We start from the raw sequence: 26,142 nt of genomic DNA, 5'->3' as shown, positions 1-26,142 counted from the left end.
TATAGGCATACTATAAAATTTGTACTTTATTCTTACAGTGGGTAGTGTCTAAGGCTTTTCCTGTGGCTGAGAAGTTTCTTTGAAGTAGTAGAAAATGGAGACAGAAAGATAGGTTAGGTCAGAATCTGGAGTTGAAGGAGGAAATCAGAGTGGTCAGAGGAAATGAATTTGAGAGATTCTGGAGAGTTATATGATAAGCAAAGTTTATACCAGGTGAAAGAGTATATCTAGAACTCAGCACAGAGAAAAGAGATCAGAACTCGAGACATGATTTGGGAACTGCAGAAATGAACCAGACTGGAGGGAGGCCCTGTGGAATAAGCCAGAGTACAAAGGGCCAAGTAGAAAGGGAGCTTCACCATGCAGGGATGCAGAGAAGTGGCATGGATTAGCCTGAGGGGTAGTGTAGGAAACCCTTCCAAAGACTCCAGGTACTTTTTAGCAGCCGATGTAAGGGACAGAAACACATGCACACACCTGAAACATACAGAATTTTTGGAAGAAAGACCCATCCATGTATCCCTGGAAGTCTATGATCTTCAACTCTTACTTCAGAATAAGTAATGCCAAGCTTGTTTGAGAAGTAGAACAGGAGGGCCGGGGATTTAGCTCAGTGGTTTTGCCACCTGCTGCGCAAGCGCAAGGATCCAAGTTCGATCCCCGGTTCCAAAAAAAAAAAAAAAGAAGAAGAAGTAGAACAGGAACATATTTTAAAGAAAGCAGTTACAGATTGTAGCACACACACTCAGCTTTTAGTTCAAACCAGGAGAAGCTATAAATTATGTAATTGAACAAGTTGCTATTGGCTTATACTTGTTCCTGCATTCCTTTTGGGAATATTAAAACACTTCTGAGATAACCACTTCAGTTGCAACTATGAAACTTGACTTCAGGCAAGTGCTAATGTCGAATTGGCTGTACTAAAAAGGATTAGGGGCCAGGGATTTAGCTCAATGGTTCTGCCACCTGCCTCGCAAGTGCAAGGTCCAGAGTTCAATCCCTGGTACAAAAAAAAAAAAAAAATTATTGAGCATCTGTTGGGCCGGGGATTTAGCTCAGTGGTTCCACCGCCTGCCTCACAAGCGCAAAGACCCGAGTTTGATCCCCAGTACCAAAAAAACACGATGAATTAGGAAACAGTGGGAGACAATCTCAGACCACCCGTTAGTTAGAAGCAATCCTGTTAATTTAAAATATTGACAGCTGCCCTTTAACTAATTCATAACCTCTTTTTCCTTTTTATTCCATAGGGTAGAATGGTTTTGAAGAAGAAAAAACTGCTTTCTGACTGATTGCCTTGACGAAAAAAGAACCTATTTTTGTGCATCACTTACCAATCATGCCACACAAGCATTTATTTTTAGTACATTTTATTTTTTCATAAAATTGCTAATGCCAAAGCTTTGTATTAAAAGAAATAAATAATAAAATAAAAAGACTGTGCCACTGAGTATTATTGTGTTCTGAAGATTGATTTGGAGATTGCGTACCTGAATGTCACCTGTGTGTGTTTCAGAGACAGAATGTGTTCCTAACTCCCCACGTAGGCTGGCGACGCTGTTTCTGTTAGTGTTTAATGTTGTCTTCGACTGTGCCCAAGTACAGTACAAGAATGGAGAGCCCTCCGTTGGAATGCCCTCTATTTCCTTGGCAGAAGTGCCACTGAATCATTGCATCTTACCTTATTCAGGGCACCCTTCACTCTGATTACCCCCCCCTTCCTTGTGGTTTCTCTGCCTCCACCAGGACGTCAGCTCGACCTCTGAGGCACCAAGGCTTCTGAACTGTGTCACTCCCTGTCGTCTCCCCCACGCCTAGGAGAGTGGTTTGCATGTAGTAAGTGCTCAGTAAATATTTGTGAAATGGAAGGATGACCAAGAGTTTCCAAAATATGCATTAATAATGCTGTCCAGGATATTCTTTCTACTTTGTATAATACTCATTTAAAGAGAGCAAATTCTAAAGAGTTGGAGAGCAGTTTTGCATGTGTAAATGAAATACTTTGGCTTTATTAATGTGCAAATATTTTAGTATTTTGTATGCTTGCAGGATGATGAATATTTGTAAACTTCTTGAGGAGCAAATTCTCAGCCTTCCGCCTCAGGATACCTAAGATGAGAATATATTCCTTTTGATTAATTGCAGCAGTCATGGGTTTGCAGACAGCAAAAGGTTTTTTTCCTGTTCTTTTTTAGTTGAGATATAATTTACTTGCCATAAAATTTAGACTGTTAAAGTATACATCTCAGTAGTTTTAAGTATCTTCACGCGTTTGTACAATCACCTTAATTCCAGAACATTTTCTTCACCCCAGAAAAACAAACCTCATACCTCCATTAACAGTAACTGCTCACTCTTTGCCAGCCCTGGAAACTGCAAATCTCTATTTCTCTATAGATTTTACCTATTCCAGCATTTCCTGTAAACAGAGTCATACAGTATGTAGCCTTTTATATCCGACTTCTTGTACTTCGCGTATCATGTTGAAGGTTTCATCCATATTGTAACAATGTGTCAAGACTTCATCCTACAAAAACATGATTTTTTGTATATTGATCTTTATCTTACAACCTTGCTAAACTTATTATGTCTTTTATTGGATTCCTTAGGATTTTCTGTGTATAAAATCATATCGTTTGCATATGGAGGGTAATTTTTGTTCATCCTTTTCCAATCGAAATGCTAGTTCATTTCATTTTCTTGATTAATTATCCCTGGCCAGGAATTCAGATAGTAGATTGTCAAAAAGAAGTGTTGTGAACAAGCCAGGCATGGTGGTGCACACCTGTACTTCCAGCACTCAGAAGGCTGAGGCAGGAGGATTGCCACAAGTTCAAGGCCAGCCTGAACTACATAGTGAGACCTTGTCTGGAAAAAAAAAAAAAAAAAAAGAAGAAGTGATATGAGTAAACATCTATGTTTTGCTATGGTCTTGGGGGAAAACCCTTCAGTTTATTATCATTGATTATGAAGTTAGCTGTAGAATTATCATAGGTTATCTAACTTTATCAAGTTGAGAAAGTTACTTTCTAGTCCTAGTTTATCAGGTGTTTTTATCAAGAAAGTTTTGGGTTATGTCAAACGCTTCTTCCGTGTTTTTTGAGATGATCTTGCGGAGTTTTTGTCCTTACCTATTGATACTGTATTCCACATTGATTTTTTGGGGGTACCAGTGATTGAACCCGGGTCCTTGTGCTTGCGAAGCAGGTGGCGGAACCACTGAGCTAAATCTCCGGCCCCCACATTGATTTTTATATGATGAACCAACCTTGCATTCCTGAGCATTTCTTCATATGTTGCTGGGTTCAGTTTACTAGTATTTTGCTGAGAATTTTTTTTAATCTTATAATACTGGTGTGTATTTTCCTTTTGACGTCTTTATCGGGCTTTGAGATCATTGAAGTTCTGCCCTCATAAAATTAAATGTACTCTCCTCTTCTGTATTTTGAAAGAGTTTAAGAAGGCTTGACGCTATTAGATGTTTGAAAGCTCTCTAGTCACAGACTATTCTTTGTAGTTTTCTTTTGTAGATTTTGTTTTGTTTTGTTTTTTCATTTCTCTTAAGGTGGAAGGTAGGTTATAGATATGAAGTCTGTCTCTTTTTTTTTAACTTTGAGACGGCGCTGCCCTCAAACTTGTAAGCTCGAGTGATCCTCTTGGCTCATCCTCCTCTAAGTAGCTGGGACTATCAGTATGCACCACCACACCTAAATAAAGGTGTTCATAGCCAGGAATTTCCCCTAAGTCCTGTTGCACCTATCCATATTTGATATGCCATGGCATCTGTGTCATTCGTGTCTCATTTCCCCTGTGATTTCTATTAACACATTGGCTATTTAGTGTTGTGTAAATCCTCCACATTTGTGAGTTTTCAAATTTACCTTCTGTTATAGATTTCCAGTTTCATTATAAATTCATTAGTTGGAGAACATACTTTGTACAGTCTCAGTCATGTTAAATTTGTGAGAGCTTCTTTTGTCACCTAAAATATAGTCTGTTCTGGGGAATGTCCCATATGCATTTGAGAGGAATGTATATTCCGCGGTTACTGGGCAGCGTGCACCAGAGATGGCTGTTGGGTCTGTTTGGTTAATGGTGCTGTTTCAGTCTTCTCTCTCCTTGTTTGTCTTCTCTCTAGTTGTGCTATCCATTATGGAAAGTGAGTGTTGATATCTTTGCTATTGTTGAATTGTCTATTTCTCCCTCCCATTCTGTCACCTTTTGCTTTTGGGGCTCTGTTGTCAGGTGCATTGGGGTTAAAGAATTTTTTAAAGCTGTGCAAGTGATTCATTACATTTCTGTCCACTGAGACTCTGGTTTAGTGGTAGACCTGATGTCCCAGCCAGTTCAAACTACACTCTAGAGGTGGCTTTGTTTCATTGACATCTTCCTCATACAAATTTATTTTTTTCTGGCACTACTTTTATAAATGAATAGTGTAGTCTCTCCCCAACCTAGTTTTATTCCAGTAGAAATCAAAGCAGTTCTCCCTTTCCTTTCCTCCCCAATTATAGAATCACTATTTTCTTTCATCAGTAGTCATCAGTAAACTGTTAACCGTTTGTGGTTTAATGTACTTTTACTCTTTTCAGATATTTCAAATCTGTGATCATGTAAGACTTTTTTTTATAACAGGTACTGCTGGTCATGGTACACACTTAGCGCAGCACTCTGGAAGGCAGAGGCAGGATTGTAAATTCGACCCCAGCCTGGGAATCTTAGTGTCTTAGCGAGATCCTGTCTCAAAGTAAAGAAATTTCTTTTTAATGGATGGGAATGTAGCTCAGCACTTTCTGGGTTCAATCCCCAGCACACAAAAAAAGTGCTGTTCAAGGCCAGATACAGAATTTTTGTAAGAACTAAGAAATGAAACAAGCAAATAAACAGGATAGAGCTATCAATCTTGGAAAAAATTTGTCATCAGTTATTGAAAATTGAACATCCTGTTTTGTAGCTTTGAGATTCAGCTAATACCAAGTTTTCCTGTTTTAGTTAGTCATGGACTAAACAGGAAAGTGGTGCATTATGTATGTGCAGGCACACGTGCGTACGCACCTTGAAAGTGTGGATTTTTGTTCTTTAGGACTGGAGACAGAATTAGCATCAAAATGTAGTAGTTTGTTAATAGGAATGATGGGAAGGAATAGAAACTTTATGATGTTGCATAATTTCTTACTTATTGTTTCAAAAGTTAGTGACCTGGGCCAGGGATTTAGCTCAGTGGTGCTGCGCCTGCCTCAAAACGACAAGGTCCTGAATTCGATTCCCAGTACCAGAAAAAAAAAGTTAGTGACCAAAATTTAGGCTGGAACAGATGTGAAACAATAGTTTCAAACCATTTTTGAAGAAGCTGTTGCAGTACGTAAGGCAGAGACTGTTTTTGTTTTGGCTTTCTCCCCCCCCCCCCAAAAAAAAGGTTTTTAAGAGTATTTTATTTCAAGGATTGCTATTTGCATAGACCAAAAGTCACTGAGAGTACAGTTTAAAGAGTCTCAGTTGACAAGCAGTTCACCTGATCTTACCTGTAGGCACTAAAGCCTGACTGAATTAAATCACATCTCACTTTGGCCAGCTGGGTTGTAACTATAGACTTTTTTTTTCCCCCTTGGTATTGGGGATCGAACTCAGGACCTTGCGCTTGCGAGGAAGGCGTCAGAGCCACTGAGGTAAATCCCAGACCCAACTGTAGACTTTTTAAATAGTTGAGGAAAGATCCTGAAGACTTTTTCCATCTTATTTGATTATATTGTACTAAGCTCCTGATCAAGAGTTTAAGAACAGAACTTAATAGCAGCAAATAGAACAAAGAATGGAGACTGTGAAATAGAAGTGGCTCTTGCAGCTCTTTGCCATGAGGCTGGACAGGAAGAAAGTATTAACTATTGCTTAGCAGTTCCAGACCATTTAGGTTGTGCCAGGCATGCCGCTGAATGAGTCCGTACTTTTCATTTTTTCCTGTGTGTAATTTCTCTGTTGGCCACATCCTAGTGAGAGAGGTATAGTTGTTTTCCTGTTTTAGAAATGAAGAAACGGATGGTTAGAGAGGTTCGAGTAACTTGCCCAATAGGACTTGAACCTAGTGAGTGGTGAGGGCAGCCCATTGGTGCCTCTCCCCACTCACTGCCCTCCAGACTTGGGCCACTTGGACCAGATTTGCCAAGTTAGAGAAAGTCCTCACCCTTAAGCAATTCTGAGTCTTGGGGGAAAACAGATTTGAATGAAAGGAACAATTTAAGAGCTCAGCTACCCACACAAATCTACTGTATCTACCCATCTATTTAATATGCGTATAACGTGTATATTTTTAAAAGTTAATCACGGTGATAATATACACAGTGCTTACTCTGCTAGGCCCTCTTCTAAGCACTTTACACATATTATCTAATCCTCGCAACAATGCTTTTTTTAACAGACAAGGAAATGTGCTTAGAAAAATTGAATAACTTGCCAGAGTTACACTACTAATAATCTTGATGCTGGGCTCCAGTGCAGATGGTCTGACTCCTGCTTCCGTGTCACCCCCACTGTGTTTCACCCCCTGAGGAGGCTCATCACGTAGGAGGGGCAGGTTGTGGGGCGGCCTCACTTGTGGGGCTGTGTGTGCAGAGCATGATGGTAGGAAAGACTGAGGCTGGTGCCGGCTTGGCGTTAGGACATGAGCCAGGCTGGCTGAGAGAAGTTCCTGGGCTGGATCATGATGCTTTTTCAGAGCCTGGGCTTTCTTGGGAGCAAGGAGGTGCATGCGTCTTGGAAGGTGTCAGTTGGATGCAGACTGCCTCCTGACACTAAAATAATGCAGTCCCTAAAACAAAGGCAAATAAAGTTGCTGATGGAGAACATTACAGTTTAGAAACTGCCTTAACAAACAAGTCAGCAGGCAAGAGACAGCAAAGACAGATGGGCCAGCGACAGATGGATTCTGGAAATCCCCTGGTGAGGGCCCTGTGGCAGAGCTGTGCTGTGTGCACCCACGCCACTGCACACCACCACGGGCTCAGAGATGTGAGATTCTGCGGGGAGACTACTGGGTATACCGAGGAAACGAGAAAGCAGGGAGAAATAACAGGAGCCAGGGCAGGAGCAGAAGCAAGATCAGCCTGAGGCTGATGAAGGGTAAAGACAGAGCGCAGTCGTGAAGACACAGTGTGTGGTGTACCGGTGGCAACACCCTGGCCAGGCTGCGAGACTACAGGAAACAAGAAAGCTAGCAAACCTACAAAACTGGCCCTGGTCCTTTACCTTCCAAGTTTTTCGTCAGTCCCTTCTGAGGGACTTTCTGAGGAAGATGTCAGGTCTGGGGCAGAAGGAAAGGGGTTGCCTCACCATGGGCCTCTGCCTCAAGACTGCTCAGGCCACCGCAAAGGCCGTGGCGCAGGGGCAGAGCTGGGTGCTTTGCCAGAGACGCACCTGGCCTGACCACCCACAGGCTGCTTCCCCAAGGCCACACAAGCATGACCTGCAGAGCTAGACACAAGGTTGATGAGTCGTTCAGAACTTAGAGGCACAAATGATTTCCCTGCAAACTCACAGTGAGTTTCCAGCAGCGAGATTCTAATCATGATCTCACGAAGTATAGGAGAGTTGCATCTGAGGTGTCAGTTTATAGAGGCAAAAGCAAAGCGTACTCCGAATGGTATTGGGAAGATCCCACAGATGACCGAAGTACTGTTGAGAAGTGCAGGGAAACCAACACTAGTGGTACATCAGATCGGAGTCATCATGGTCTCTGGTCGCTCTCCCAGCAATGCAGATGCTCACTGTGGAGGGACAAAGTCCGAGACTGCATATTCTCTCCCTCTCCCTGCCTGCCTTCTGGCTCTCTCTCTGGGCACTTAGTGTTGAAGGGTATAAAATCCCCTGCAGCTGAGGCTACCAGACCAAGCTGGGCTCCAGGCTGGCAAGCCCTTCCCCAGGAAGTGTGCCAGAGCAGCCCAGGACAGAGCAAGGCTCCCAGCAGCAGCACGTAGCACCTGAGTTCCTGCCGAGGCTGGGCAGACTGAATTTCCATCGTCCCTCTCGGGTACTTCACCTCCACCACCATCTCAACACACAAACCAACACCTCCTTCATGGTGACTTGATCTACATAGTAGGGTGGTGCAGTGAGCCGTGGTGGCAGAAGGAGCCCCGAGGCCTCCTCTGCTACCTGCCCAGACCTCCACTGCTCTCAACTCTGGCCCCCGAAGCTGCACCCTCATGAGCTGAGCCAGCATGCTGGGCCCTCACCGACCTCGCAGGGTGGGGGACTGGACAGAGCTCAAGTCCTGCCCAGAAGCTCCATCGGAGGTGCAGGCCAGTGAGCAGGCACCCCAGTCACCCCTTGCCTCTTCCTGCTACAGTTGAATCTGCTGCCTGTGCCCAGGTGCTGGACTTCTGTACCGACACTGAACCCCCATTGCCTCCTGGGCGGCCTTGTCATGCTGCCCACAGTGGAGACATGAGCCCTGGGACTGGCTCTATCACATGAGGAGCAGGGCCAGGTGCTGGAAAACATGCAGGTGTCCCAACTGAATGAGTTATTCCTGTGATGAAGGTCTTGAAGAGGTCTGTCCCATGTGTGGTGATGAATGAATGCCATGGGCTCCTCCCCTGTGAAAGCTACAAGGGATTTTTTTTAAGCAAACAGTCCAAAATAATAAAAGGTACATGTATAGAAAACTAGAACTGCCAGATTGACAAACTACAGAGAAAACGTCCTTACTATTAATTTCAAAAATGTCTGCGTGTTGGAACGAAGCTAGAAGTGGTAAGGGCCAGCTGAATTCATGGAGGAAGGAGTAAGTTTGGGTCAATGTATGAGATAGGCAAGGCCCTGAAGCAACAGAAAAAAGCCCTCAGCTGAGCCAGTGAACTTAAACTAGAAGCCATGTCTCAGGGGATCCAAGCGATGCCCTCTGACCTGATCATCTCTGATTCAGAACATCCACTCTGCCTCTAAAGGCCCACCTCCGAACCATGCTGCCGAGTAGGACAGCCCTTTTGTAACATCCCCCATTGGGGTGACAATGCCCCCTGGTGGCCGCCTGCAAGGTTGCCAAACAAGTGGCCATTTTCCTACCTGGGCCCCTACACCAGCCCACCTGAGTCAGTCATGAGCGCTTCCTCTATGGACAGCTACCAGACCAGCTTCCCAGTAAGCACCCCGCATCTGCTACTGGAACTTTTCAAGTGTGAGCCAGACAAGCCCCGTCTGCAATCCCAAAGCATGGCCTATTTGCAGCAAGAGCAGGCTGACAGAAGCAAGCACAGAAAGCTCAGGACATTTGGGTTTATGTGCAAAATGGCAGATCAGACCCTCTTCTCCACGTTGAGGGGGCCAGGAGTAGTACTTCCTCTGAGAACTGAAGGGTGATGACCAAATGAAGCTGCTTCAGAACTGCTGGAGTGAGCTCTTAATCCTCAACACATCTACCGGCAAGTGGGATGTGGAAAGGGTCGATGTTCCTGGCTGCTGGGCAACAAGAGGACTATTGTATAATAGCATCACAAGCTGTGCCACCTTCAACAACCGCATGAAACACACAGGAGCTAGTGGCAAAACTTCAGTCCCTACAGTTTGATCAGTGAGAGTTTGTGTGTCTAAAGTTCTTGGTGCTCTTTAAGACCTTGAGAACTTCCGGCTGGTGGAAGGTGTCCAGGGACAAGTCAGTGCAGCCTTGCTGGGCTATACACTGTACAGCTGCCCACAGCAAGCGGGAGAGTTTGGACGGCTACTACTTTACCTGAAATCCGGGTGATTAGCATGCAGGCTGAAGAATACCTCTACTACAAGCGCCTGAATGGGGATGCGCCCTGTAATAAGCTTCTCGTGACATGTTGCATGCAAAAAGAGTGTAAGTTACAACCTGAGGAAAGCTCCTTTTGGAGCAAAAAGAGATTGGGGTGGGAGAGGGAAGAAGAACAAGAAGAGAAAAAAAAGCCCTCCGAACTGCTCCAAGCACCACCAATTAGAATTGTGCTGGGGCGGGTCTCGGCCTGGCCTCTGACCGAGCGGGTTAGTGCTTAACTTCTTCTCACCAGTGGGATCAAAGTTGCCTAACAGCAACACAAAGATTTTTGAATCAGTCAATGTTTCTGAAAGTGTGTAGCATACTGTGTTGCTCGGTAATGTTTGTTTTTTCCTTCCTTCTATGAGAAAATGAACCAATCCAGCAAAGTGTTGGTGAGAGGGAGGGGCCTGCACCGCACCAGAGAGGTCCTCCAGCTGGTCTTCTGCTTGGTGCCTGGATCTGTGGGTTCCGCTGCCATGCTCCTTGCTCGACAGCTCACACTGGTGGCCCTGAGCTGTGTTACATCATGGAAGAACAGGGCCACAGTCAGAGGTGTGGCCCACAGAAAGGACCCTCAGGCAGGTTCAGTCATACCATTTGCCTCACCAAGGAGCGTTCGAATGAAAATTCTGGTCATGTATCCCTCCCCACGATGCAGAGCTTTGCCGCTTGTGAGCAAATACACGCACCTGGTCTGGAAAGAGACCAGCAGTGATACAAGGAGATCAGAAGAAAGGGCCAAGCACTGGTGCTCTGTGGCCTCATTCCAGAGTGAGCGCTTCATGACTGAGGAGTAGAGGAAGCCTGAGCGTCGCTTAATTTCTCTAGGAAGACACAAGGCACAGACTTGTTACATTACTTATAAGAACACAGTGAGGTTCTCTAGTGAAAGTGATCCTTAGAATTTGTCAGATCCTTGAGTCACTTAGTCTACTGGAATTACCACTGAAGACTTACACAGTATTTCTTAAAAGTCTGAAACAGAAATAGCACTGGGCCTTTGTAAAGGCTTTGGGAAGTTTTCAGGTTTCAGTTAAATGTTGACCACCTTAGAAAAAGTGCACCCAGCAGGGTGTGGTTGGCGCTCACCTGTGATCCCAGCACTCAGGAGGCTGAGGCAGGAAGGTCGCCACAAGTTGGAGGATATCCTGGACTACACAGTGAGTTCAAGGCCAGCCTACACTACTTAATGAGACCCTGTCTCAGAAAAACAAAAAAAAAGGAACAAGTGCACCTTCTCATTTACTATCGACATTTCTTTGTGCGGTGTAAGATCTGAAATCAGTCAACAGTGTTGTAGCTCAGGAATTTAAATTATTGTGGGCTACTTTTCGCAGTGTGATATAGCTACAGTCCACATTTCTTGTGTGTTAAGAGTACAAAAGTGAAAGGTAACTTGACTTTGGGTTCAGATTTACCCAGATTCTAGTTCTAGCTTAATGATTTTGAGCAGTTTTTATTTCTCTGAGCCTCACTTTCCCTGTCTACGAAGGAAGAGTGACGTATCTGTCTAGGAGGACCATTACAAAATCTTACATAGACATTTTCCCTTCATCCCACTTTTTATATACTTAGAACTTGTTTTATTTTTCTGAATAAATAATTCATGCACATGGCTAAAAATGAAAATAGTAGAAAGGTCAGGAAGTGTGAGGTGTACCCACCCTGACCACGGTCTCCCGGGCCACTGCCAGCATCTGTTACCCATGGCACACACATTTTAGGGCAGTAATTAGCAGAATATACATGATGTCCTTACCTAATAAAATCTCTACACAGTTTTAAAACAAGTTACGATTGGCCACTGGTCCACTAATTCTCCTTTTGTCTGTGAGGGGGAATGAACATTTCTGAAGCTCTGGGGCGGGCGGGCTACCTTGATGATAATGGAAATATGGTACCCAAAGCAACAAATTATCATAGGTGTTTTAAGAATTAATCAAACAGGGCCGGGAATTTAGCTCAGTGGCCCTGTGCTTGCCTCGCAAGCACAAGGCCCTGAGTTCAATCCCTAGTACTGCAAAAAAAAAAGAATCTAACATCCCTGAAGAAAACATCCCTCCAAAGTATAGAAGTCTCAGAAAGGAATGGCACAGATACTGTTACTGGGCATTCTAATGATAACATGATGTAACAATTTATGATTGTTTTCAGTCTTCGTCTTAACTGTACAGTTTTCTTCTAATTGGCTCTACTGTTCAGAATTCTGTTTTCTTTTGGATCTGCATCAATTCCTTTACCTGTCACAATGCCTTGTGATTTTTTTTTTTTTTTTTTTTTTTGGTACCAGGGATCGTACTCGGGTCCTTGCGCTTGTGCAGCAGGCGGCCAAACCACTGAGCTAAATCCCCGGCCCAATGCCTTGTGATCTTAAGGCATTGGTGGCCTTGCATTTGCAATTTTGCTAGAACTGTATACAAAAACAAGTACATAATGAAATTTGAGCATAAAAGTATACAGTGCAATAGGTTTCCCAAAGCAGAACACGTGGACTCTATAGGCCTTCATAATATTTGGAGAGTTTTCTGTTTCACTGCATATGGATAAGACTGCCTCGTTCTCTTCAGCATTGACAGAAGGATTGTATATTGAATCCATTCTCATCTTATGGACATTTCAGTTATTTAAAATCTTTGGAGTGAGTCAGGGATGGAGTGAGTCTGTTTTATGGAATCCAGTTCTTTTTTGTGTTTAGCATTCATGGTTTCCATGTCTTTCCTAAACTAGAAGAGGTTTTTTTTAATCTGTTTCTACTCTAGATTCACTAATGGTTTCCTTCATTATGGTTGTCTCTTTAACTGTCTGTTTTGTTTCTGTGAGGAAACTTATTGATGTGTCTTGTTACTTCTGCTGCTACCATTTCATAAAATTCAGCTGGGCAGCTTGTGTTTTCTTCTACCCCAGTGCCCCTTGATTTGCCTTGGGTGAGCTGGGGGTTATGGGCTGGATCTTGCTGCTGTTTTCCCATTTTCTGTTTGTTTGTTTGTTTGTTCTCTGTATTGAGGCTTATAAATTGTTTATGATAGGTGGCTTTATTCCTAGTATCGAGACCTTTTTAGGAAATGGCTACTTTTCAGAGACGTCTTCTAGGGATAGCTGCCTTTTGACTTTCGAGTCTGTCCCAGGATCCTGCTTCGTCTGTTTGTTAGGGATGAAAGGTTGCTGCCTGCTTGGCCCAGCACCCAGTTCTTTGGTGCTGGACTACAGTATTGTTCATGACCGCCAGACAGTCTCACCATTGGCATGCAAGGAAGATCAATTGATCGTAACAACTATGTCACCTTGACTAAGGTAATACAGTCATAACAATAGCGCCAAGCAGAGACTGAAAAATGACAAACTGTGTGTATTAGTGCTTACTAGAGAAACAGATTTAATACAAGATATACAAATATATAAGAATTTACAAGACTGCCTACAGTGGCCGCCCACAGAGTCGGTATGGAAGAGCCAGAGGTCTGTCTAAGACCGAGGGCCTTAACAAACGCTCCGAGGAGCTGACTGCAGCGACAAACACCCGGGAAGGAACACACCGGACAAGTTGGAAAATAAAACAGACCTTTATTAGTCTGGCCAGACGGCACTCCCAAAGCAAAGTAGCTAAGAGAGGCAACTGGCTCAGAGTCCGAGGCTGTTTCATAGCGGGTTGAGGGGGAGGTTAACATGTAGATTTACGAAAAAAAAAGGAACAAATGTTAGTGGTCAACTGTCACATACTGATGGTCAGCAGACACATTGATGGATTGTTCTACAGGTAGTGGGCCCGGGAACATTCGTTCTCCGGACAAACAACGGGTTGAGCAGTTTTACTTAGGAACTCTGTTTCGTTACAGATTCTGTTATCCCAGAACTAACAAGCACATTTTAACCATTAATTTACAAGTACAATAGAGGCTAGGGGAATAATTGATTTTGGAATCATGCAATCCCACATCTGTGCCCTGGGGAATCGAAGGATCCAGTGGCCCTCACTGTAGAGTCCCGTGTGAGTCCGCATCAGGAGGCCGAGGGTCTGTGATGAAGCCAGGAGTCCACGTCCGAGGTGAAGGTGAAGACTGGGAATCCTCCCAAGACACAGGCGCAGCCGCCCTTCCTGGTTCCCTCCTTCGGGTGGGTCTTCCACACCCAGAGCTATGCTGAGTCAATTCAGCTGGGTGTTTCTTACTCAGGGTGACACGATCAGCTAGCTATCACACTGTGATAACTTTTAGTCACCTGTAACCATAGGTACAAGACTTATGGTGACTTAACAAAATCTTAGACAAATCACAAAATTATGTACAATAAATAACCACTCAATAGAGTGATTTTGCCCTTGGGTGAGAAAATTTTAAAGTGACAGGAGGAAAAAATAGAGAAATAAAAGAGAAAGAGATTAGAAGCAAGGCTGAAGGGCAAAGGTAGGAAACTGGTGAAGACAGGAAGGAAAAACAAGAACAAAACAAAAAAACCTGAAAACAGTGTTCACACACAAACACACAAAAATCAAAAGAGAAAAGCTCACAAACGATGAGAAATAAAAGAAATCTCTCTGCAAGCCCACGGTTATCCTCTGGTGTGTACGGCTCTGTGGCGGTGTTGTTGGGGGCGTGACTGCTCTCACTGAGGGAAGCAGCCCTTCCCCAGATCTGCCCTGGGTACCCACCCGGCCTGCAGTAGGATTAGGGCAGGGCGCAAATCCACGGAAGTTCAAGCTCACCCTGGCCTCTGGTGTGGGGCTGGGGCTTGAGTCATTTAGCTTACATAACACTCTGGGTGTCTCTGGCCAGCCTGACCACAGCTCCCTGACCTGGATGTCTACCCTGGTTGTCCCTCACCCAGTCACTTTGGGAGTTTGACACAAGGAGCCCTGAGATGAAGCCAACCCTCAGCTGCTCTGAGTCCCAGTTCAGTTGACCCCTCCCTAAAATGGCATCTGACCGAGCACTGTCTCCAGCAGACACGGTAGTCGCTGGGACTGGAGTCACTCACGAACTATTACAGTGCACAGGGCACAGCATCCACTGCTGTATTCACTCTTTTTTTTTTTTTTTTTTTGAGACAAGTTCTCACTGTGTAGTTCAGGCTGGTCGAACTCACTATGCAACCCAGGCTGCGATCAAACTCAGTGCGATCCTCCTGCCTCAACCTCCCAAGTGCTGGGATTATAGGCGTGTGCCGCCAGGCCTGGCTTCCATTCTACTCTTGCATTTCTCCCTGGAGGCCTCTGGAGTCACCTGCTTTCACTGTGTCTCTGTAGATTCGATCTTTTCCGTGTCATGAGCCGGGAACCTGGCGAAAGTGCAGATTTCCCCTTCCTTTTTCCCCAAGGAGATCTGTCTCTTCACTTTCTCTGTGGGCTGGGTTTCCCTTGAGATCCTTTCTGGGTATTGGGGATCCACCTCCCTCCTTTTCTTCCCCAAGTTGTTATTTTTCAGTGTCTCGATTCGGAGTTTTGGAGAGGCTGCTTTGTTGCTGCTTACTGCTCTGCCATCTTTGAGTTCTTAATTTTGAAAAAGTTCAGTGTACCTACTTGCTTTTGTTGGTTGCTTGTACTTTAGGTGTCATTTCTCAGAAAGCATTACGTAATTCAAGATCATAGTAATTTTTCGGAGCTTGTAGTTTTATTGCTCGTATTTATGCACTTTCTCCCCTTGGAGTTACTGTTTGTGCGCAGTGTGAGGTAGGGATCCCGCTTCATTCCTTTGCATGTGGATGCCCAGCTTTCCCAGTGTTGTTTGTTGGAGCGACTGTTCTCCCCCTTATTGAATGGTCTTTGGAACTTGTCAAAGATGAATCAGATATAGATGAATGATTTTATTTCTGATCTCAGTTTCATGCTACTGATCTGTTTGCCTGTCTTTAGGCCTTTTTACTATGATTTTGTGGTATCTTAGAAGTGAAAACGTGAATCCTCCAGCTCTATTTTTCCTTCTCCAATAGGAGATACATTGCTTTTAAAGTGTCAGCAGAACACTGGCCATTGGCATCTTCACAGAAACTGTGGGAATCAGAAAACAGCAGAGTGAAGTGTTAGCAGGGAAAAACTCTACCAAACTAAATACCCAGTGGGGAGGTCTGCAAAAATAAAGATGAAATAAAACATTTTCCAACAAACACATACCGTGAGAGAATTCTTTAGGCAGAAGGAAAACTATCCCAGATGGAAACATGGAAGTGCAGGAAGAATTGAGCAACAGAAAGAGTAAATACACAGGTAAATCTAAGTGGTTACTGATGTGTAAAACACTAATAATAATATCTTGTATGGATCCCTTGACATGAACTCCACAAAAAATGGGAGAGAATAAATGCAAGTTCTTTAAGATATAGCACTTACACTGCTCAGCCATAAAGAATGAGAAAGTAGAGACATTTATAGCTAAATGGATGCACATTGAGGCCATCCTCTTAAGTGAAATAAATAGGACACACATGTATAAATACCAAATAGTTTCTCTGGTGTGAGAAACTGAAAGTGTAAATAAGGGTTAAAATGATTAAAACAAATAATTGATCATTTGAAGTAGGAAGAAAAAGTCCAAAGGGGTAGGGGTGGTGGGAAGGGAAGGGGAAAGGGAAGAAGGGAAAGGAAAAATTATGAGAAAAGAAAAAAATGGAAACAAAGTCTATGTAAATAGGAAAGGGTGGAGGGGGAGAAGGGCACACAGATAATGGGGGAAAAAATAAGAACCAAGATACATCATGTGCAGGTACAAGCCCCCAATGATAAATGTAAACAAATTGTATACCTAAAATGTACCAATAAAAGAATTGAAGGGGAAAAAAAAGATATAGTACTTACATTCTCCAGGAATAAATAAAAGTACTAATTTAGAGTAGATTTTAATAAATCAAGAATATATGACATAATCCAGGATAACAACTAAAAAAGTAAAACAATCTTTAGGCTACCTTGAATGGAGAGCCAGGCATGGTGGTGCATGCCTATAATCCCAGCATTTGGGAGGCTGAGGCAGGAGGATCACCAGGAGTTGAAGGCCAGTCTGGGCTACCACGTGAGTTCAGGGCCAATCTGAACTGCATAGCGAGCCCCTGTCTCAAAAGAAGAAGGAGAAAAAGAAAAGAGAAGAAGGAGAAAAGGAGGAAGAAGAGGGAGAAGGAAGGGGAGGAAAAAAGTAACAGACCTCTGAAGATCAAGAAGAAAGATCCAAATAACCAATATTAGGAATGAAAAAGGGGACATTGGGCCGGGGATTTAGCTCAGTGGTTCCACTGCCTGCCTCGCAAGTGGAAGGACCTGAGTTCGATCCCCGGTACCAAAAAAAAAAGGGGGGCCATTACTACAAAGCCTATGCATATTAAAAATAATAGAGTACAAAGTAGAATAGTGGTCATCAAGGGTTTGGGGGAAGGAAAAAGAATGGTTGTTTAATGGGAATACAGTTTCAGATTTGCAGGTTGCTAAGGCTTTGGAAATGTGTTTCCCAACATGAATGTGCTTACACAACCTAACTATATACTCGAGACTAGCCAAGATGGCAAGTCTTATGTTGTATGTCTTGGCCATGATAAAATAATGAAAGAATATCATGAGAAATTTGTCAGTAAATTCTGCAAATTAAATGAGCTTGACAAAATCCTTGAAAAATACAAATATCAAAACTGATACAAGATAAATAGAAAATCTAAATTCTCTCACATCTACACAGTAATTTGGACTCATAATTTAAACTCTTCCTTCAAAAACAACTTAGGCCTGAATACTTTCACTGGGAATTTCTAACATTTAAAGGAGAAATAACAGTAATCTTACACAAATTTGTCCAGAGAATAGAAAGACAAATACTTCCCAAGTCCTTCTGTGAGATTAGCTTATCCTTAATACCAGAGCAGAACAAGGATATCATCTCCTAAGGGAAAAAATGACAAGTTAATATATTTTATGAGTATAGATACAATACTTTAAACCAAATATCGGCTAAATGAACCTGACAATATATAAGTAGGAAAAAACATTACAACCAAGTTGCAGTTATTAAAAATTTTAAGGTTGAGCCAGGGATTTAGTTCAGTGGTGCCGCCAGCTGCCTCGCAAGTGCAAGGTCCTGAGTTCGATCCCGGGTACAAAAAATAATAATTTTAAAAATAATAACTTTTAAGGTTGAAAATCATATTTAGCACATTAACAGAACAAAAGTGGACAGTCATGTAGATACAGAAAAAATATTTGTAACCAAAAAAAAAGAGGCAGCCCGGGTGTGGTGGTCCATGCCTGTAATCCCGTCGCTCAGGAGACTGAGGCAGGAGGATCGCTGCTAGATCAAGGCTAGCCTGGGCTACAAGGTGAGCTCAAGGTCAGCCTGAACTGCATAATGAAACCCTGTCTCAAAAAGACCAAAAAAAAAGGCAAGTGTAGTGGCTCACATCTGTAATCCCAGTACTCAGGAGACTGAGGCAGAATGATTGCCATGAGTTTAAGGCCAACCTAGGCTACATAGCAAGTTCAAGCCCAGCCTGATCTACATAGCAAAACTGTCTGAAAAAAAAAACCTTAGGATAAACAGGGTGCTTTTTAAATTTAATAATGGGTAATTTCAAAATTTAGCAAACATCAGACTTCCTCATGAAATACTGAAAACTTTTTCCTTAAGGTGGTAAATAAGGGTACCTTCTATGACTATCTCTCAACACTGTATTGGCAGTGTCCACCATTATGATAAAAAGTATAAGAATTATAAAAGGGGGCCGAGGATTTAGCTCAGTGGTTTTGCCACCTGCTGCGCAAGCGCAAGGACCCGAGTTCGATCTCCGGTACCAAAACAAAAAACAAAAGAATTATAAAAGGAGTAAAAGTGTCACTATTCACAGACTACATGGTGGTATATGTAGAAAAGCCATATATCCTAAATAAATCAGCTCTTTAATAAGTGAAACTAGAAGGATCAATTGTATTTCCATATACCAAAATAAGCAATTAAAAGAGAAATTTTCAAAAAGTTTCCACTTACAAAAGCTTCAAATAAATGTCATACAGGGCCGGGGATTTAGCTCAGTGGTTTCGCCGCCTGCTGCGCAAGCGCAAGGACCCGAGTTCGATCCCCGGTACCAAAAAATAAATAAATAAACGTCATACAGGCGAATATATCTAAGAGAATATGTACAAGACTTCTACAAGAAAACTATATGTTTGCTTGAGAGTAATTAAAGATCACCCAAATATATGAATATAACAGAGGTTGACCAATTAAAAGTTCCAATATTGGGGCCGGGAATTTAGCTCAGTGGTTCCACCACCTGCCTCACAAGCAGAAGGAAGGACCTGAGTTCGATCCTCAGTACCAAAAAAAAAAGTTCCAATATTGTAAAGGGGTTGATTTTCTCCAAATTGATCTGTAGATTCACTGCAGATTCAGTCTGACCCCCGCACACGTGCGTGTGACAGTGAGAGACTTCACAAAGGGCCAAGAAACAAGACAGTCTTGAAGAATAATGAAGCAGAAAGACTTACCGAGCCAGAAATCAAGACTTTATATAAAGCCTCAGTAGTTAAAACAGTGTTATTGATGCAAGAATGAACAAATAGCTTGGTAGAAAAGAATACAGTTCTGAAACGACCACAAATTCTTGGACACATTCATAACAAAGGCAAGTATTTATGGAAGTAGGGATAAGAACAGTCTTTTTCAAGATGGTGCTGGATCTACCAAATACTCATCTCTTCAGGGAAGAAAATGAATCTTAATTCTTACTTCACATCATACTCAGAAATTAACTTGAGGGCCAGGGATTTAGCTCAGTGGCGCTGTGCCTGCCTCGAAACTGCAAGGTTCTGAGTTCGATCCCCGGTACTGAAAGAAAAAAAAATTAACTTGAAATGGATCATAGACCTAAACGTGTAATGTAGAGCAATGAAGTTTCTAAAGAGTAAAGTAAAACATCCAGGCTGGGCAGGCTGGCGGACGCCTGTAAGCCCAGCACTTGGGAGGCTGAGGGAAGAGTGTTACACGCTCAAGGCCAGCCTGGGCTACAGTGAGTGCAAGGCCAGCTCAACTACATCGGGAGGCCCTGCCTCATTCATAAATAACCACATATCCTCAGAGCCTTGAGATAAAGCCAGGTGCAGTGCACACCCTTGCAGTCCCATCTGCTCAGGAAGCTGAGGCAGGAGGATCATGAGTTCGAGGCCTGCCTGGGTAACATAGCAAGAGCATCTCAAAAACAAATGAAGAAAAACCCTAAGATAGGCATAGATTTCTTTCTTTCTTTCTTTCTTTTTTTTTTTTTTTTTTTGGTGCCGGGGATTGAACTCGGATCCTTGTGCCTTTGAGGCAGGAGCCTGAACCACTGAACTAAATCCCCGGCCCCAGGCATAGATTTTTTAAACAGAACTCAAAAAAGCACCACAAAGGGGCCAGGGATTTAGCTCAGTGGTTTCACTGCCTGCTGCACAAGCCCAAGGACCTGAGTTCGAGCCCCAGTGCCAATCAATCACTCAATCAATCAATCCCCGGCCCTATGACATTTTGTTAATCAAAATACACTTTTTTTTTTGCTTAAATCTTTTATTGGTACATTTTAGGTATACAATACGTTTACATTTATCATTGGGTGTTTGTACCTGTACATGATGCATCTTGGTTCTTATTTTTTCCCCATTCCTTGTGCTCCTTTCCCCCCCTCCACCCTTCCCTATTTACATAGACTTTGTTTCCATTTTTTCCTTTTCTCATAATTTTTCCTTTCCCTTCTTACCTTTCCCCTTCCCCTCCAATTTCCCCTACGCCTTTGGACCTTTTCTTCCTATTTCAAATTATCAATTATTCATTTTAATCATTTTAATCCTTATTTACACTTTCAGTTTCTCACACTAGAGAAACTATTCGATATTTATACACGTGTGTCCTATTTCACTTAAGAGGATGGCCTCAGTATGCATCCATTTAGCTATAAATGTCTCTAGTTTCTCATTCTTTATGGCTGAGTACTACTCCATTTTATTAAAAAAACCACATTTTCTTTGTCCAGTCTCCAGTTGGTGGGCACTTGGGCTGTTACCAAGCTTTAGCTATTACAAACTGTGCCACTATAAACATGGGTGCACATATATCGCTGTGGTATGATTCTTTTAATTCTTTGGGGAAGATACCCAGCAGGCGAATGGCTGGGTCAAATGGGACCTCTAGTCCTAGTTCTTTGAGGTGTCTCTACACTGATCTCCACAGTGGTTGCACCAGTCTGCACTCCCACCAGCAATGGAGCAGGGTTCCTCTTTCCCCACAGCCCCGCCAGCATTTGTTATTGGATGATTTCTTGATAGCAGCCATTCTTTCTGGGGTGAGGTAGAATCTCAGTGTTGTTTTCATCTGCATCTCTTGAATGACCAGTGATGTTGAACATTTTTTCATATATTTATTTGGTGCTTTTACTTCTTTGTCTGAGAAATGTCTGTTCATTTCAGATGCCCATTTTTGAATTGGGTCTTTGAATTTGGGGGGGTCTGATTTTTTTCAGTTCTTTATATATTCTAGATAGTAGCCCTTTGTCTGAAGTACAGCTGCTAAAAAATTTTCCCCACATTGTAGGTTGTCTCTTAGCTCTCTGTTGGTGGTTTCTCTTACAGTATAGAAGCTTTTTTTTTTTTTTTTTGGTACCGGGGATCGAACTCGGGTCCTTATGCTTGCCAGACAAGCAGTGGAACCACTGAGCTAAATCCCCGGCCCTAGAAGCTTTTTAATAAGATGAGATCTCAGTTGTTGATTCTTTGTGTTAGTTCCTGTGCTATTGAGGTTTTGTTCATAAAGTTTTTTCCTATGCCAATGTCTTCAAGAGTTCTTACCTAACTTGTCTTCCAGCAAGTTTAGTGTTTCTGTTTTAATATTTAGATCTTTAATCCACTTCGATCTTAGTTTAGTGCATGGTGATAGATATGGGTCTAGTTTTAATCTCTGGCAGGTTGAAATCCAGTTTTTCCAACAGCATTTATTAAATAGGCTATCTTTCCCCCAATGAGGGTGGTTGGCTCCTTTGTCAAAGATGAGGTGGCTGAGTATGTCTGCAGTTGTTTCTGCATCTTCTAATCTAGTCCACTGACCCTTAGGTCTGTTTCTTTGCCAGTACCATGCTGTTTTTATCACAGTAGCTTGGTAGTATAGTTTCAAGTTGGGGATTGTGATAACCCCTGCCACGTCTCTATTGCCTAGAATTGCTTTTGCTATTCTAGATCTCTTCTGGTTCCAAATGAATTTTTGGGTTGTTTTCTCTAGTTCTCTGAAATATATTGTTGGAATTTCAATCGGCATTGCATTAAATCTGTATAGCAGTTTTGGAAGTATGGCCATTTTCATTGTTGTTTTTTTTTTGGTACTGGGGATTGAACTCGGGTCCTTCTGCTTGTGAGGCAGGCGGTGGAACCACTGAGCTAAATCCCCAGCCCGGCCATTTTCACTATATTGGTTCTTCCTACCCAGGAACAAGGGATGTCTTTCCATTTTCTTATATCCTCTTTGATCTGTTTTTTCAGAGAAAATACACTATTTTAGAAGAAGAGTCCTATAATACTTATAATTCACAAAGAGCTTGTTCAAAATAAAGAAAAAAAAGACTAGCAACCTGATAAAAAATGAGCAAAAGAAATAAACTGACAGCTGAAGATTTAGCTCAGGGGCACCACGCCTCCTACTCTAGGCATAATAAAAGGAAATACCATGCATAGGTAAACAAGAGATATACCTAAGAATATTCCCATAGCAATAATCACAACAGCCCCAAACAGAACAATACAAATGTGGATCAATAAAAGATAAGGTAAACAAATTGTGTAGTGTGTCTGCAACAGAATATCACACAGCAGTGAAAATGAAAAGAACACCACTTATCAGTGACATTGAACGAATGTGACAACATAATATTGTCTACAATAATCTGCATACAAAAGACTATGTATTGTGTTTCTAAGTATGTAAAATTCAAAACAGACAAAGGTGAACTTTGTGTAAAAAGTCTCTGACTCTCGTTTCCTCTGGGGATGCGAGACAGTGTAGGCTGGGAGTCACTGGAGGCCTCTGGGTGTAGTGGTGATGTCTCTCCATCCAGAGAGAGCTTTGGGGGTGTGCTGTCTGTATTTGTTGAGATAAATACGATTGGTGCACCCACCTGTTCATAGGTCATAACTCAACTAAGAGCTTCCCTAATGATGTTAAGTAGCCAATAACATCCACAACAACAAAATCAGTTGATGAAGAAACAGGGTGTGTTTACAGATGTCAAAAATTATGTTGTGCTTCCTTGGCAAATCCAGCATCATGCTTTGCTCTGAAATTCAGCTGCTTGTATGTTCCTCTCCTAGTGTTCTGTTTTTCACAAGAAAACTGGTTAACAGCTGTAGATTATTGAGTTCAGTTCTGATCTTTTTATTTATTTATTTGGGGGGGTACCAGGGATCGAACTCGGGTCCTTGTGCTTGTGAGCCAGGCAGTGGAACCACTGAGCGAAATCCCTGGCCCTCTTTTTATTTGTATTTTATTTTTGGAGCTAGGGATTGAACCCAGGGCCTCAGGGACAGTGAACACAGTCTGCTACGGAGCTGTGTCTGTATCCTCTGCTCCATTCTAATGGGTTTATTTGGGGTGCAGAGGAATTGCCAGAGGCTTGCTGTCAGCTGATCACTGCAGAGCAGAAAATCTCCTTATCTTTAGCACTTTAAAAACCTTTCACTATTTAATACAATTGGATTGTACAGATTCATCAGTTGTCATATCAGACTTCTCATATTTTACTTGTGACCTTACTCTCAGAGGGTATACAAATAGCAAGCAGCTTTGAATTTACACTGATTGTTTTTTATTGCAGTAGATTTTTAAACACAAAAGTTAAACAAGAAAATAGAAATGGTTTTATAGCTTACATGCTGGTACGTGAAATGATTTCATTTAAAACTTGTGTGTACTCTTCAGAACAGCCTTCCTCTCCTCTCTGCTCATCACCACATTTGAAAAATAACAAAGTTGCAGAATTTAAAACACCTAATTTCAAGACGGATAAAGCTCTAGTAGCTAAGACTACATGCCAGGAGTGTCAAGGCAGATTGGCCGTGAGACAGTGGGATCCCCAGAAATGTGTCATCAGGAGATTTTCAGCTGCAGTCCCAAGGCAACTTGACATAAAGGACAATCTTTTATACAAATGATGATGGAATAACTGGATATCTGTCTGCAAAACACAACTGCAAAGGGCTGGGGTGTAGCTCAGTGGTAGAGCGCTTGCCTCCAAGGCCTGAGGCCCAGGTCCAGTTACCCCAGCACGCAAAAACATGAAAGGCTCCAGCCTTTTGTTGGCAAGGTGGTGCATCCCTGTAACCCAGCAGTCAGAGGCCAGCGTGGACTACACAGTGAGACCCTGTCTCAAAAAAGAAGAAGGGCCGGGGATGTAGCTCAGTGGCGCCGCGACTGCCTTGCAAGCACAAGGTCCTGAGTTTGATCCCTGGTACCGGGGGAAAAAAAGAAAATAATGAACTCCTGCCTTATTTCCTTCCATATTAAAAAAGTGTAAATCCTAGAAACCTTGGAATTTGCAAAGAGTTCTTAAATCTGATACAAAAAGCACAAACTATAAGAGGAAAATTGAATTTTAAATTGAATTTTATCAAAATTTGAAACTTTTGCCATTCAAAAGATATTGCTATGAAAAGGCAAACCTCACATTGGGAGAAACTATTTGCAAAACATATGTCTGACAAAGGACTTATAACTGGATTTTTTTTTTTTTTTTTGCACCGGGGATCGAACTCCGGTCCTTGGGCTTAGGCAGCCCGCGGCAAAACCACTGAGCTAAATCCCCGGCCCTATAACTGGAATTTAAAAGAAAAGTGAAAAGGAAAAATTTACCCTCAATAATATGAAGACAACCCAATTTTAATAATAGGCCAAAGGGGCCGGGGATTTAGCTCAGTGGTTTCACTGCCTGCTATGCAAGCGTAAGGACCGGAGTTCGATCCCCGGTACCGAAAAAAATAATAATAATAAGCGAAAGATGTGAACAAAAGCTGTCGCAAAAGAATGCATACACTTGGCTAAAAGTACATGACAAGATGCTCAACATGATTTGTCCTCGGGGGAAACACAAATGAAAACCATACCCAGATACCACCGCTCTCTTACTAACATGGCTAAAATCCCAAAGACTGGTCAGATCTTGTGCTGTGAGAGGCAGGGCGCTGAAATTTTCATGTAGTGCTGGGAGTAATGTAACATTATGCGACCACTTTAGAAAAGCTGGATCCAGCCCCTCTCTCCTGTCTCCTGTCCCCTGTCCCCTCTCCCCTCTCCCCTGTCCCCCTCCCTCCCTGGTTCAGGGGTTTGAACCCAGAGCCTTTGCACTGAGCTACATCCCTAGCCCCCTTTTTTTTATTTTTTTGAGACGGGTCTTTCTGACCCTAAGTTGCCCAGGCTGGGCTCAAATTTGCAGTCCTCCTGCCTCGGCCTCCCCCTGGAATCATAGGTGTGCAGTTGCTTCACAAGTTAAGCAGAGACCAGCCCAGTTCATCCACTGCTCGGTATTTACCCAAGAGCTGTGAGTGCACACCTTACACGCTGTGCACAGACACTTGGAGCAACTTCACTTACACTATGTAGTTCCATTTATAAAAAAAAAATCTAGGAAGAATTTCCAGAAGCTGATCTGTTTACCTGATGACAGAAGGCGGGTGGGAAGAGGGGAGGAGTCACCAAGGGGCCCCTTGGGAGCTGGGAGGGCGATGGCCACGTCCACTGTCTGGATTCTGGGGATGGTTTGTCGGGTGCGCACAGAAACACTCTCAGAACTGTACGCTTCCGTGTGCACCTTCTACTGCATGTCATTTCTACGTCAATAAAGCTGTAGAAATAGAGTTGCACAGAAAAGGAACGTAAGTATGGCCTCGTTCTGAGCAGCACAGAGAGTCACATGCTATAAACACAATTTTTACACATCTCAAGGTAAAACTATATTGAGGCAATAGGAAGTACGTTGGCTGGAGGAGGGTAGGGTCATGAGAAACTCCTAGCCTTCCACAGTGGGGATTCAACAAAGCCACGGCTGAAACAGCTAGGAAGGATGAAGGCGGGGTTGTTCAGAGCCGTGACTCAGGCCAGCCTCGGCTAGGAGCGGCTCTCCCGCGCAGGGCTGTCCTAGGAACACGTGGACTTCGTTAATGAAGCCACAGGAACGTGTGACCGTTTGACCCTCCTAGCTCCATCTCCAGCGTTCGTTTTATTTTGCCCGTGTCAGTGTACGTTTGATCATGATGAGCGTGTTCAGTGTGGAGTACTGGTTCAGATATGGGTTGCATCCAGGCCACTTCTGTCTCCCTCCATTCCCGTCATCTCCCAGGGCCCCTTCACATCTCTGCAAAACCCATCTCCCTGTTTCCTGTCATTTTTTATTTTGCTCTTTAA

General features: G+C 43.0%; 1 protein-coding gene and 1 pseudogene across 7 annotated transcripts in view; both read left to right on the top strand.

Annotated features, from left to right (window-relative positions):
- Rnf130 (ring finger protein 130) overlaps positions 1-26,142 on the top strand; it is a 129,824-nt gene that overhangs the window by 95,694 nt on the left and 7,988 nt on the right. For 4 of the 6 annotated variants that reach the window (XM_087194651.1, XM_087194648.1, XM_004836739.4 and 1 more), the window contains one exon: positions 1,251-1,451. The exons of the other annotated variants lie outside the window; for them this stretch is intronic. In XM_087194651.1, the coding sequence (XP_087050777.1) occupies positions 1,251-1,255 (5 nt within the window). In that variant the 3' untranslated portion in view covers positions 1,256-1,451. Of the gene's footprint in view, positions 1-1,250; positions 1,452-26,142 lie in introns of those variants that run through there. 6 annotated transcript variants of the gene reach the window in all.
- Positions 1,608-24,597, top strand: LOC147823041 (nuclear receptor subfamily 5 group A member 2 pseudogene; annotated as a pseudogene). Its single transcript, XR_015444683.1, has one exon. The product of XR_015444683.1 is annotated as a nuclear receptor subfamily 5 group A member 2 pseudogene (transcript).

Source organism: Heterocephalus glaber, unplaced genomic scaffold (genome assembly GCF_053883595.1).
Source record: "Heterocephalus glaber isolate CG9 unplaced genomic scaffold, H.glaber_assembly_v1.0 deba00001606, whole genome shotgun sequence".
NCBI classification, from domain to species: Eukaryota; Metazoa; Chordata; class Mammalia; order Rodentia; family Bathyergidae; genus Heterocephalus; species Heterocephalus glaber.
Note: the sequence above shows the minus strand (reverse complement) of the source record. Positions and strands in the feature narration are given on the sequence as shown.